The sequence below is a fragment of the Heterocephalus glaber genome, unplaced genomic scaffold (genome assembly GCF_053883595.1).
Source record: "Heterocephalus glaber isolate CG9 unplaced genomic scaffold, H.glaber_assembly_v1.0 deba00001538, whole genome shotgun sequence".
Taxonomy (NCBI): Eukaryota; Metazoa; Chordata; class Mammalia; order Rodentia; family Bathyergidae; genus Heterocephalus; species Heterocephalus glaber.
In genome coordinates, this window is record NW_028258333.1 from 537,726 (window position 1) to 551,748 (window position 14,023).

At 51.0% G+C, this 14,023-nt stretch overlaps 1 protein-coding gene across 1 annotated transcript; it reads left to right on the plus strand.

Annotated features, from left to right (window-relative positions):
- The first annotated feature begins 52 nt into the window (after nt 1–52).
- On the plus strand, nt 53–14,023 carry Cct5 (chaperonin containing TCP1 subunit 5). Its single transcript, XM_004845180.4, has 11 exons — nt 53–301; nt 4,074–4,134; nt 4,543–4,707; nt 6,310–6,508; nt 9,316–9,508; nt 9,593–9,742; nt 11,038–11,157; nt 11,459–11,644; nt 12,003–12,140; nt 12,667–12,847; nt 13,663–14,023. The coding sequence occupies exons 1-11, from the start codon at nt 197–199 to the stop codon at nt 13,788–13,790; spliced, it is 1,626 nt and encodes a 541-aa protein (XP_004845237.1). The 5' UTR covers nt 53–196; the 3' UTR covers nt 13,791–14,023.

The window sequence follows — 14,023 nt, forward strand, 5'->3', positions numbered from 1 at the left end:
AGAATGATGGAAGTTTCCGAAGGCCGCTAATTCCAGAAGGTACTGTCGGGCGTGAAACTAGTCTCGGTTGAAAAATAAGTCTCACGAGACCTGTACTGCGCGTGCGCAAACTGTCATTTCCCCGGGAGGAAGGTGCGTTTTCAGTTCAGGAGTGGCTACTGCCGGCGTGCGGGAAACTAAGTCTTGCTGCTACACCATGACGTCTGTGGGGACCCTTGCCTTCGACGAATATGGGCGCCCTTTCCTCATTATCAAGGATCAGGAACGCAAGACTCGCCTTATGGGACTTGAGGCCCTCAAGGTAGGCCCAGAGTGCGTTTGCGGTGAGATAATGGGGAGGCTACTGAAGTGGTGGCTCTGCGCCTGCGCGAGTTTAGGAGCGGGTCCTCCTGCCATGTGCCGCGGGGAAGGAAAGGTCGGGAATCGTCTCCTAGGCAACCCTCTCGGTTCCAGTCGCGCACCCCGCTGCCGGAGCTCGGGACAGACAGGCAGGTAAGCCATGAGTGCGAATATGGGGCTCGGATGGGCCGCAAGCGCCCTTCGGAGCGGGTAGGGCAGCTTCGTTCCGCCCGCGAGCAGGACTCATTCCCGCGGCCCTGCAGCCCGGCTGACCCACCGTGCCGGGTTTGCATCGGACGACGCCGGGAAGCAGGGCTCGGTCACCTGTCCCGCCGCAGCTGCACGTCCTGGAGAAATGGAGGCTGACTTGCTTTCTCACTCAGGGTTTTAGACGTTTGCAAAGTAGTTTTTGAGTGCTTTTGAGCATGGCACATTCCTGAATGTGATGTCGTAAAAGTAAGTAGAATCCTTAGGGAAGAAAGTAATTTTCAAGAGTGGAAAGTGGATACAAGTAACTGTAATCCAAGGCGGGGTGTGATCAGAGGACCAGTGTAGGAAGGGATGCAGATAGGAGTGGAGGGAACTCTTCAGCATTGGATAGGGGATAGGGTGGTAGAGAGGCTCCATTAGGAAAAGGAGACAGTAGCTAATTCAGTGCTGGGGCAGGAAAACGCGCCGCGATTTATCGAACCGAAGGAAAATCTAGTTTTAATGGAACACACTCCATTCACCAAGTGGCGCTGTAGGAATCAACGTTTGAGCTAGATTGAGAGAGATGGGAAGACCAGAGAATGATGTGTGAGGGTCCAGGTAAGAAAGGGTCGTCTGAAAACAGATGTTGACAGAGATGCAGAGCAAGGGGGACTGTGAGGGGACCTCTCAGGTTTGTGACCACGCCACGTTTGTGTAGACCACGCCACCGGTTTTGGGGTGTCTGTGTTCACTTAGTGCCATGTGGTTTTACAGTTCGCTCCAACTGTTTGACTTAACCGTGGCAGGTGACATAACCGAACCTGATTTCCCAGTGGGAATAATTCCTCTGTAGCACTGGGGACTTAACAGTATTAATTGGGGTGACCGAAGGGCTGCTCACACACTGTTTACTCCATGCTAGGTATTCAGAATTTCGCTCCTTTCTGGGAGAAAGTTTAAAGCTGCTGGTAGTACATATTCAATTCTATTCTTCATCTAAAAGCACTTGCAGATTAACATAAAATACATACTGCAAACTTAACAATATAATGAAAGCTACAAGTTATTTTGAATTAGCCATTTTGTGCTAATCTCGGATTATTGCATGTAGTCCTCGCACTCAGAGATATTGGTAGTGTTACACAAGAGCAGGAAACTAGGGACCAGAGTAGGTGCAAAATTAACCAAGATCACCTAGCTTCTAAATAACAGGTGATCCAAGCTCTGCCTGGGTCAAAGCCGGCGGTCTAGAGTAGAATTATCAGCGTTGAAAGACTGCCATTGTGGCTAGGACATTCGTGGTTGTGGAGGCCTCTCCTCTGTAGGATGTTTAGCAGGCTTTCCTTGAGCTCTACCCACTATGTGCTGGCAGCATCCATCCCCCTCTCAGTTTTGACAACCAAAAATGTTTCCAGGTGTTGTCAGGTCTTCTTGGGACAGAATTGCCCCTCCCCAGTTAACCACTTTCCTTTGATTATTATCCTTTAAAAATTCCACCATAAAGACATAACTTTCCAAAGTATATTTTAAGGATTAACGTACCAATATTTTCACAGACCAAGTGAACCTTGTGTCTTTGTAATGTGCTAAATGGAATGGCCACAAAAGACTACTGGACGTGTACATTTGAACTGCTTTAAAAAGCTTGTCAAGATTTTGATGAGTAGAGACTTTCTGTGCCTCAGTACCTCGGGGACCAGGGGACATATTCGGTGTCCAGCATAGACCATCTTCACCAGAAAGGAGGTGGGACTCAGTGTGGAGGCCGGGAGTCATGTGTGCATTGGGAATTGATTCCAAGAATTTTTCTGTCCAGATGTGTCAGTAAGACTTTATTTTTTGTCTTCCTAGAACAGTGATGGCAAACCCTTTAGAGACCGGTTGCCCTAACTGCAACCCAAGACCCACTTGTTTATCGCAGAGTGCCAACACTGCAAATAAACCCAAGTGCTCAGCTGCTGGGGCAGTGCTGGACAACTTGGCTCACTGCTGACAGAGGCCTATGCGTGCCCACGGCGGCACACGTGCCTTAAGTTTGCCACCACTGTCCTAAAATGTGGAAATGAAGATCTAGGGCTTATTCGGATGGTGACGTGAGCACTCAAGTCCTAAGAATTAGGTGCTCATTGGTTCAGGGATGTGTACTTGGCCCCTAGTCTCGGAGAACTTAAAGCTGACTTAAAAAATGGACCCAAACATGTCACTCTGAAGCTCAAAAACTTCAGCTTTTTGTTTTGTTTCAAGAAACACTAGTTTTTCCTTTGGCATTTAGAGTCTTAAAGGTAGTAAGAATGTGTTGAGATTCTTCAGTTGTAAGACACTTCACAGAGTAATTTGCTTTTAAATTCAGGCAGGAGTTGTCTTAGGAAGAAGCTGCGTTCTAAAAGTATGTACCACTAGGCCAGGGATTTAGCTCAGGGGCTCTGTGCTTGCCTTGAAAGCACAAGGTCCTGAGTTCGATCCCCAGTACTGGAGAAAAAAAGAAAAGAAAAGTATATAACCTGAAACAGAGCAAGCTAAGTACCTGATAAGCAAACTGTTTAGTGAGCAGGGCCAGCGAACTCTGATGCTTGGTGTTGCGATTCTTCTCTGGAAACAGAACTGGAATGTATCCCTACCACTGAGTTTAGTAGCTAGACATAGTGAGAGGAAATACCAGATAACTTCATTGTTGTAATATTTCTAACAGCACCTCTTGGTCTGTAACTGTATGTAATTGGAATCTCAGGCAGGTTGAAGCTTTTTAGGGTGAGAGAACAAACGGTGAAAAGCGCAGTCATCTGTCTACTCGCTCGCGTGCCCTCACTGACTCACCATTACTGAACTCCCAGCCACCGCATAGAACTTTCCATCTTTGAAAACTGATCTTTCTAAAAACTTTGATAGGTGCAAGCGACTTTCTGTGCCTGAGTTCGGTATGGGCGCAGGAATGTCTCTCCACCGTAGACCGTGGTAGGAAAGCTCAAGGCGTCGGATGTTTACCCGACCTCGGGTCAGGGTGTCTGTGTTTGTAGCTCGAGAGAGAATGTGCCTGGCTGCTGTGTTGAGGATTAAAGGAGAACACAAACAAAACACTTGGTTCTGTTTCTTTCCCATAAGAATTGCCTGCTACAGGGCTGGGGATTTAGCTCAGTGGCTCCGCTGCCTGCCTCGCAAGCACAAGGACCCGAGTTCGATCCCTGGTACCAAAAAAAAAAAAAAAAAATTGCCTGCTGCAGCCAGTACAAACCGAACTGGGTGAGAACCGAATCACATTCCCCAAAGGCCAACACTGAACCTATTCCCTGAATTTGATCTAGTTCTCGTCAGGTTCGGTTTGTTACCAGAATGGAGAAGGGAATTAAGTTCGTCAACCAAGGTACCACTATAGTTTTAAATCTTATCACACTTAGATCTAGACCTGTCTGTAGCCTTGAATTGTAGAAGGTTCTAGAGGATAGAAACGCTGTCATAAGTGATACTTGTAATCATCTGTTATATGCCTTTAACTATTTGACATTATTTGTAACTGAATATTTGCCTTTTTTCTTTGTTTCCTTTAGTCTCATATAATGGCTGCAAAGGCTGTAGCAAATACAATGAGAACATCACTTGGACCAAATGGTGAGAGCCTAACAATCTTGTTTATTGACAGAAGTTTCAAATCAGTAGTCAGTATAATCTCTTCAGAAGGGAGAGAGGGACGATGGTACCCTGTACCCTAAAACAGCCAAAATATTAACGTGTGTACATTTTTAGATCAGATTTTTTCCACAGTTAGCATTTCATTAGCATTTTCCAAATCACCTATGTTATTGTCTTTAGAGATTAACACTAAATTTAGTGGAGTTCTGTCCCCCGCCCGCCCGCCATTTCTCTGGCTCCATTTAGCTGCCTTACAGTGCGTTGCTTTGGGTTGGCCAGCCTAAACCGTCTTTACGCGGGTGTTTGTGTGTGGGGTAAGTTGCACGGTTGAGTGTGGATCGAGAGACCTTGTTAATGCTCTGACACTGCGCCCCCCCCCCCCCCCAGGGCTGGATAAGATGATGGTGGACAAGGATGGTGACGTGACCGTGACTAACGACGGGGCCACCATTTTGAGCATGATGGACGTTGAACACCAGATTGCCAAGTTGATGGTGGAGCTGTCCAAATCCCAGGACGATGAGATTGGAGACGGGACCACAGGCGTGGTTGGTAAGAAAAGACACGTGGCCTCGCGTTCAAACCAGCCACGGGGCCAGAGCGCCCGCTGATAGTTTCTCTGAACAAGTCGTGAGGAAACGGTCCGACAAATCCAAGGTGAAGAAAGTGCCCCAGGTCGGGCAGCTCAGATTTTTTCGAAACGAAGCAGAAAGGGAAGGGGGGTGTTGGCAGTGAGAAGGACAGCCCGCCATAATGTGCAGTTCTTGGACCAGGTGCTCAGGTGGGTTTTTCAAGCCATAGGCCTCCACATCCAACCTTCCGGCTTGCTTGGGCCACATTAAGTAAAGGGAAATTATCTTGGGCCACATATGAAACATAACATAGTCAGTGTACGCGAGTAACAAAACCTCCTTTATTTTTTAAATTTCTTACTGTAACTTTTTTGGTACCTGCACTCGAACTCGGGACCTTGAGCTTGAGAGGCAGGCCGTGGCACCACTGAGCTAAATCCCCAGCCCGTTATTGTTAACATTTTTAAAAGGACAGTCTCAACCTTGGACACACCTCCTGAGTGTGAACGGTGTTTGGAACAGTGGAGGATTTGGTTTGAGTCGTGCACGACACGATTGTGCCAGGGTTCGGTCTCCAAGTGTGGCGGTCACACTGGCTGCGTAGGAGAACTCTTGGTTCCACACCTGATGCTAAAACACAGAGTGGAGGCCCGAGGATTTAGCTCAGTGGTTTCGCTGCCTGCTGCACAAGTGCAAGGACCCGAGTTCGATCCCCAGTACCAAAAGAAAAAAAAAGTTGAAGCAACATACAAACAATGAATAAAAAATAAATAAATAAAAAATAAAATACAGAGTGGAGACATGTCTGAACAGCCGAACAGAAAGAGTTCGGAAGCCTACAGAGAGAACACGTGGCAAGACTAGTAGTCTTTTAAACTAGTAGTCATTTTGCTACAAACAGGCTTTTATGTGTTTGTTTTTGAGACAAGGTCTTGCTATGGAGTTCAGGCTCTGGTTCGCTGTGTAGCAAAGACTGATCCTGAACTCACAGTGGTCCTCCTCCCTCAGCCTCCCAAGTCCTGGGATACAGGCGTATGCCACCACACCCAGCACGAGCAGTCATTTTACTATTGCAGTTTTTTCCCCAAAGGTTTGAGCTGTTTGTGGTAAAAAGTTGGGGGTGGCTGGAGGGATCCGTACCTTTAAGGTTACCTTTCCTGCAGCTAATTTAAACCCATTTTTCAGTAGTACTTGTTGGTTCCACTGTGTGTCTGGCACTGTCCTCATGTGCGTCCAGAGCACCAGATATAAAACTGGCAACAGACTCATCTGTGGCACCATAATAAGGGGACGGGAGAGTTGGTGATGAATCAATAATGAATCAGTTTGTAAATCCTGCTTGGCACGATTTCACTCTGTAGATGTCCCCGGCCCAGCAAGCGTCATGGCTGTGTCCCCTTGTGTAAATGTTCTGTCACCAAGGACGGAGCATTTCTCTTCAGGCAGAAACCCGGTCGGCTTCTGCTGGTACTGAAGTGAAGGCCCCTTGAGAACAACCACCTTACCTCCCGGGGAGCAGCCAGTTATGTTGCTCAGACTGCTTTGGGTTCTGACTCCTCTCTGATTGCTGTCTCCTTTGCAGTCCTGGCTGGCGCCTTGCTGGAAGAAGCCGACCAGTTGCTGGACCGGGGCATCCACCCCATCAGAATTGCCGACGGCTATGAGCAGGCCGCGCGCATTGCCATTGAGCACCTGGACAAGATCAGCGACAGTGTCTTCGTGGACACGAAGGACACCGAACCCCTCGTTCAGACGGCCAAAACCACGCTGGGCTCCAAAGTGTACGTGTCCTGTCGGAAGAACTCGACAGTTACGAGTTACAGGGTGCAGTGGGTTCACCATGGGATCACTGTCCCCTGTGGTTTGGTGCTGATTTGATGAAGTTTCTGTTATTTTGCTTTTGCTTTTCTTAATCCAGGTAAAAATGTGTGCGTTTGGGGTTTTTAGTTGGAAGGTGAATTTGCCTTCAATTACTATATCCTTCTGACAGTGTTTATAAAACATATACTCCTGGGCCGGGGATTTAGCTCAGTGGTTTCACCGCCTGCTGCGCAAGTGCAAGGACCCGAGTTCAATCCCCGGTACCAAAAAAAAAATATATATATATATATACTCCTTTAATTTAGCAGCTTAGGCTGATTTGCAATCAGCTAGATAGGGTCTGTCTTAGTTACCTTTGGTCACTTTTCTCTTCATTGCTGAGGCAAAATACCCAACACCCAGAGTTAAAGGAGGAAAGGTGTATTTGGCTCACAGTTTGTAGAGCTTTCAGTCCGCAGTCGGCTGTCAGACAGGGTGACAGGGGCAACAGTTCATGTGGCAAAAGGTAGCGAAACAAGCAAAGGGCAGCCACAGCTCTTTCTGTCCCTTACATCTTACCCAGGCTACTTAGAGCAAGTGGCGCTCACACCCTCGATCCTAGCATCACACCATGAATCAACCCCAGCATCACACACTAGATGCAGCCATCTCTGAAGAGGCCCCACCTATGACTGCTTGAGGCTTTGGGGGAACAGCCAGACACAGCTATGACAGGGTCCTACTTGGGATTTTTTTTGTTTTATTGGAGACAGGGTCTCACCTTGTAGTGCAGGCTGGATTTGAATTCACTGTGTGGCCCAGGCTGGCCTTGAACTCAAGATCCTCCTGCCTCAGCCCCCTGAGTACTAGGATCAGAGACATGCACTACCACTCCCAGCTGTTAATTTTCATAACACTTGTATTATTTGTCTGCTAGGGAGCCATTTAGGGAAAAGAGGTTCTACTTTTCATTTGTTCAGCAAGATACTCTACTACTCTAAAACTTGACTTTTGTAAGGAGAGACTTGAAGTTGATTTGCCAAGCGTCTTCCACACTGGCCTGACACCTGCTGTTTGCCAGATCCTCTGCTAAGTCTTAGAGGCCTTGGGACGGAGTTCTTGCCCCTGGATACTGAGCAAGCTCGGTCACAGTGCACTTTAAACGGTGAGAGAAGCTGATGGCTCCCTGCCATAGTGCAGCAGAAACGTCCAGTGCGGGGTGCTTTCTGACCCTTGTGCTTTTTCACCTGACAGCACACAGGTGTTTCCTTGTGTGTGCACGCATGTGCAGTAGTCCAGTGAAAAGGAAGGCGTGGTCTCCAGCCAGAGAGGCCGCAGGAGAGCAGCGGAAGTGTCTGTGCCGGCTGCTGTCAGAGGAAAGACAGATGTGCCTGGCAGCCTGAGCCGTGGCAGAGCCCGTGCTGTCGCCTGGCTCCAAGTAGGGCTGGGGTAGCCTCTGGTCCACCGTGTCCTCCTGGAAGGACAGCGTTTCTGGGGCTGGAGGTGCACGCATCAAGTCTGGCTGTTTTATAGGTTGAGGCAGCTCGCTTTGCCAGTCTGTAAAACCCACGTAAAGGTCTCAGTGCAGAGCATGCTCAGACCGACCGATGGTGTCTGCAGTACATCCTCCGTAAAGCAGGACATAGTCACCAGCGGAGTACTGACATTTCATGCTTCTCTTTCCTAGATTCCAACTGCTAGGCTTCCCCTTGTAGTTCTTTTAAACTCTAGCAGTCTTGAGATACTTCACAGCTTTCAAAAAGACACCGCATCCTCCATTTGTAACTGATACACATTTCCCGTTATGTTTTTTTGTTGTTGTTTTTTGGGGGTTTATTGGTACTGGGGATCGAACTCGGGTCCTTGCGCTTGCAGGGCAGGCGACAGAACCACTGAGCTAAATCCCTGGTCCTTCCCGTTATGTTTTGAACTGACAAATGGCAGTGGAAGGTTTTTTTGTTTGGTTGTTGGGGGGTTATTTTGTTTTGTTTTGGGTTTTTTGGTACCAGGGATCGAACTGGGGACCTTGTGCTTGCAAGGTAGGCGGCGGAACCACTGAGCTAAATCCCTGGCCCAGTTTTGGTTTTTTTTTGAGACAAGGTCTCACTGTGTCATCCAGGCTGGTCTTGAACTCACTGTGTGCCCCGTTGAACTCCCACCAGTCTTCCTGCCTCAGCCTCCCAAGTGCTGGGATTACAGGTGTGCATTGCGATGCCCAGCCCTGTCGGGATTTTTTTGAGACATGGTTTTACAGTGTAGTCCAGGGGACCTGGAATTCAGTGTTGTAGCCCAAGCTGACGTTGAACTTGGCAATCCTCTTGCCTCAGCCTCCCAAGTACAATAGTAACCTTTAAAAGTGGTGCAGTCTTAGAAAAATCCTTGAAGAGTTACTGCTTGCTGTGCTGCACTGATCTTTTTTTTTAAGATTGATTGATTGATTGATTGATTAGTACTGGGGATCAAACTCGGGTCCTTGTGCTTGCAAGGCAGGCGGTGGAACCACTGAGCTAAGTCCCCAGCCCTGCACTGGTCTTTATGTGCATTGGGAATGGAAAGAGTGAGTTTCAGTACATGAGAAGTAAAGATGTTGGCTTTCTCCTCCTCTGAGTGCGCGGTCCCCTCTGGGTTCATGGATCCTGTTGAGAATCCTGCCCGCTGTTGGAGGTGCAGGTGACGATGGTTCTCCGTTCTAGAAAACTGAGTGTCACGTGAGGTGACGTGTCTGTGCCACTGTGCAGTGGCTCTGCCGCGGCTGCAGTAATGGTGCAGCGTCTGGGTGTTTCCATAGGGTTAACAGCTGTCACCGCCAAATGGCGGAGATCGCCGTGAACGCTGTGCTCACCGTGGCCGACATGGAGCGCAGGGACGTGGACTTTGAGCTGATCAAGGTGGAAGGCAAGGTGGGCGGGAGGCTGGAGGACACCAAGCTCATCAAGGGCGTGATCGTGGACAAGGACTTCAGCCACCCGCAGATGCCCAAGGTGAGTCACGGCCGGGCCCCCCGCCCACCGTGCCGGCTGCTGGACTCCGGGTCCACCAGTCACGACGGGCGCTTTTCTCCCCAGAAAGTGGAAAACGCCAAGATCGCCATTCTCACGTGTCCGTTTGAGCCACCTAAGCCAAAGACGAAGCACAAGCTGGATGTGACCTCTGTGGAGGACTACAGAGCCCTCCAGAAATACGAGAAGGAGAAGTTTGAGGAGATGATTCAGCAGGCGAGTGGTGGGCGGCCGTGTGTGGCTGAGAAGCGTGTGGCGCCAACTGCTTGTTGTGCAGATACAGGCAGTGGGCAGGACCAGCTTTGTTCAGATTTAAATCATACAAGTAAGAAACAGCAAAAAGTCACACGGCACCGAGAAGCATAAAGGGGAAAGATTTTGTCTTTTAGGTGGTCACACATGTAGGGGCCTAACACCTCCTCGCTGGGGTGTAACCCATGTCTCATCGGGTAGCTCTGCTTGAAGGACTCCCATCAGGCGGCTTGTACCGCTTTATCAGTAAAAAGACAAGTGATTAGATGGCTTTGTGCCACCAGCGTGCAGGCCGCCCACTGGGACAATCATGTGCACGGTACCGAAGCAGCGCTGCGGGGTATAGGCGCTGCGGGGTATAGGCGTTTGCTCGCCAGGCGTTCAAGGCCGGCCAGACTGCACCTTGAGACCCTGTCTCAAAAGAGTTGTCCCGTAGCAGGAGCTAAACAGTGCTCTCCTGAGCCCGTAGAGCTGCTTTCCTTTCCCTCAGGCTGTGAGTTGTCTAAGAGCAGTGCTGTCTGACAGCCGACTGTCTTTCAGGAATCGGCCCTCGGGACTTAAGCTCTGGGTGCTCCAGGGCACATTAACAGGGGTGCTGGTCAGACATTACGTACAGCAGCTGCAGCCAGTCTGCTTGGAGGGAAGTCGTGGAGGGAAGCGCTGCATCTCCTGTGACTGCCACATTGCAGGCACTGGGCCCAGCCAGGGCTCAGAGCGTGACTTGGTGGGTCGGCAGGCCACGGAGGACGGACCGCAGGGTTGGGGCCAGCAGTGGGTGCTGTGTGCGGGTCTCTGAGAGGAAAATGGATGGTGATGGGCCTAGCAGGGTAGAGGCACAGTGCAGGCCACTGTGGGACCAGAGCCCATTCGAGGAGGAATCGGATGGCCAGTGTGTGCTCAGAGTCTGCAGGTGGCGGTGGGGGTGGCTGCACCCTGAGGGTCCCAAGCTCAAGGGAGCTGCGCTGGTGCTGAGAAGTGCATGTGTGTCGTCACTTCCGGCCGCGCTTTGCTCCTCCCACAAAGGAGCCCTTCCTGGGTGCATGGTGGCGCCAGGCTCCTGACCCTTTCTGTGGGAGGGAGACTCGTGGTCAGCTCCTTTTGCTTCACTGATACAGGTTCGTTGTCAGGTTCCTGTTCCTGGTGGTCCGTGTTTGTTACATAAAATTGGTAACTGACAGCAGAGTCGACATTTCCACCTCACACGCCCAGCTGCGTCTCCCATAGTTCTCATTGATGTGGTTGTGGCTTTCTTTTCCCAGATTAAAGAAACTGGTGCTAACCTCGCTATTTGCCAATGGGGCTTTGACGATGAAGCGAATCATCTCCTCCTTCAGAACAGCCTGCCTGCGGTTCGCTGGGTGGGAGGCCCCGAGATTGAGGTAGGAGCCGAGTGTGGGCCTTTGGGGGAGCGTGCCCTCAGTGAGCGGGGTGGGGCCTGTGCAGCAGGGCTGTGTTCACAGGTTTCGGCACATCCCACTGAGCTCCCAGCGGGGAAGCCCTGGTCGCCGCCCCAAAGTGCCCACTCTGCCCACCTGCCAGGCCCTGAGCCCCAAGCCTGGGATGTTTGCCCAAGTGTCGTCGGGGTGGTGAGCGCCGCCATCCTGGATGGCGGAACACGTCTGGGGCCTGCCTCTGGAAGTTCACGGGTCCCGTCTTTGTCCTCCTGACCCACCCACTTAGCTGATTGCCATCGCGACAGGAGGCCGGATTGTCCCTCGGTTCTCAGAGCTCACCGCGGAGAAGCTGGGCTTTGCCGGGCTGGTGCAGGAGATCTCGTTTGGCACCACAAAGGACAAAATGCTGGTCATCGAGCAGTGCAAGAACTCCAGGGCCGTCACCATCTTCATCAGGGGTGGCAATAAGATGGTGAGGACTCACTTCCATAATGAGTTTAACTCAGATACAGTTAACCACTAAAAATGTTTCTCAGAGAGTGATGGACGTGCCATGGTGTGCAGTTGTCAGTTTTCTGCTGTCCCTTAGAAACAAGAAACTCAGGTGAATAAATAACAGTGACGATCTCCATGTTCCTGTAGAAACGAAGTGTAGCGCAATGGTTACCACAGTTGCTGCAGGGCATTCGTGTGCGGCTCCTCGGCCAAGCCCAGGCCCTGTGGGGCATCAAGGAGAGTTCGTACCCAGCAGGCTTCCACGGAACTGGAGCTGTGAGGGTTAGGCCCTGAGCAGGTCCGGATCACATTAATCTCTCTCCACTTCTCCTTAGATCATTGAGGAGGCCAAACGATCCCTTCACGACGCTCTGTGTGTCATCCGGAACCTCATCCGGGACAACCGTGTGGTGTACGGAGGAGGCGCCGCGGAGATTTCTTGCGCCCTGGCCGTGAGCCAGGAGGCAGACAAGGTGAGAGGCGCAGGGGGCTTGGGAGCCCAGGGTGGGCAGTGTGGGAGACAGCAGGCCCAGCGGGGTACCCAGCGTCTAGCTGTGCCTACCCATCTCCCTCACGGGCCTGCCATGACCTCTGCGGCTCAGTCCCAGTCGTAACTCAGGATGTGAGCACTGCTCTGCCTCAGTCGCCTCAGGCATGGTGCTTTCACCCCGTCTCTATTCTCTGGTGACCTTTTACTACTTCCATAAGTTAAAAATGGAACAGCTTGGCCGGGGATTTAGCTCAGTGGTTTCGACCCTACTGCGCAAGCGCAAGGACCTGAGTTCAATCCCCGGTACCAAAATACACACACACACACACACACATATATATATATATATATATATATATATATATATATATATATATATATATATATATATATATATATATGGAGCAGCTCATTCCTGGGCCCTGTTTGAGTTAGCCTCTCGCAGGAGGTCTTTCGGGTGTTTGCCACTGCCGGGTGTGGCCCTGCTGGCTCACTCCCTGTCCCCGCAGTGCCCGACCCTGGAGCAGTACGCAATGCGGGCCTTCGCAGATGCGCTGGAGGTCATCCCCATGGCCCTGGCAGAGAACAGCGGCATGAACCCCATCCAGACCATGACCGAGGTCCGTGCACGGCAGGTGAAGGAGGCCAACCCCGCCCTGGGGATCGACTGCCTGCACCGGGGTACCAACGGTGAGAGTGCCCGGACTGATCCCCAGCGGCCGGTTTCCCTAACACACAGCGTCCATCTCAGTACCTGGGAGCATCGATGCAGCATTGCCTAAGAGGACAGGTTCTACCTCTGGCTTTAGAAAGTAATTTGGTCAGAGTCGGATTCCACATAGAGCAGCTCCGAGGTGGACTCGCTTGCCACCGACCGTGGCTGTCGGGAGAGCTTTAGCTGTGAGGGCTTTGGTCCGGGGCTTCTGTGAGCACGAGGCCAGATCCGAGTTCTGGAGTCTGTGGGGCGTGTGCGTGTGTGTGTCTGTGTGTCTGTGTGTCTGACCCGCACCACCCCCCCCCCGACAGTTTCATCATTACCTAGAGGTGCAGGTGTGCCCTGTTCATGCTCACAGCCACGGTGGGCTGCTGGGACTCTCACACAAGTGGGCCAAGGTAGCAGCAGGGATGCCCTTGCCTCTTCCATCTCGGGCACCTCCCACAGCCCACCCTGTGTGGGTGCGCTGTCCCTCGTGCTTCTCCATGTACGCTGGCCCTTGTCAAGGACAGCAGAGGAGCTCCATTAGCCGGATTGAAACCCAGGACATTCGTCTGAGAAAGACCCAGGCTGGGATGGCGGCCACAGTGCCGGGTCTGGAGGGGCTCTGGCTGCGCTGCTCAGGCCTTGCACTTCTGGGCCCCGGAGCTCCTGCAGCTGGGGAGGGCTGCAGGCCCACAGCACCGCACTCAGCTCTGTTTTTCAGTTTTACTGGGGTTCTGCAAGCGGAAGCCATTTATTGATACTGAATGTGTGTTCTGTTTTAGGATAATTTACTTGTGTTTTTCAGATATGAAGCAACAACATGTCATAGAAACCTTGATTGGCAAAAAGCAACAGATATCTCTCGCAACGCAAATGGTTAGGATGATTTTGAAGATTGACGACATCCGTAAGCCTGGAGAATCTGAAGAGTGAAGAGAAATTCAGAATCCAACGCAGCAGCGAGATCCATTACTTGATGAAATATATGGGAGTCTTGCGGTGCGTCGGCAGTTATTTATTACTAGGCCCTTTTCCAGATGCCGTCGACGCTGTGACAGAAGTAGCTGTTTGGTAGCTGTGCTTTCACTTGTGCAGAGCTGTGATTGCAGGGTGCGTCCCACAGGCTTTTGTATTCATTAAAGCGGTCTCTAACCCTTTCTCTTCAA

Excerpts from the sequence above, each read along its gene's own strand:
- Cct5 (XM_004845180.4), top strand. The coding sequence starts at position 197 with ATGACGTCTGTGGGGACCCTTGCCTTCGACGAATATGGGCGCCCTTTC. Across the intron at positions 6,509-9,315 it reads ACCACGCTGGGCTCCAAAGT|GGTTAACAGCTGTCACCGCC; the intron begins GTACGTGTCCTG and ends GTGTTTCCATAG. Across the intron at positions 12,848-13,662 it reads CCTGCACCGGGGTACCAACG|ATATGAAGCAACAACATGTC; the intron begins GTGAGAGTGCCC and ends TGTGTTTTTCAG.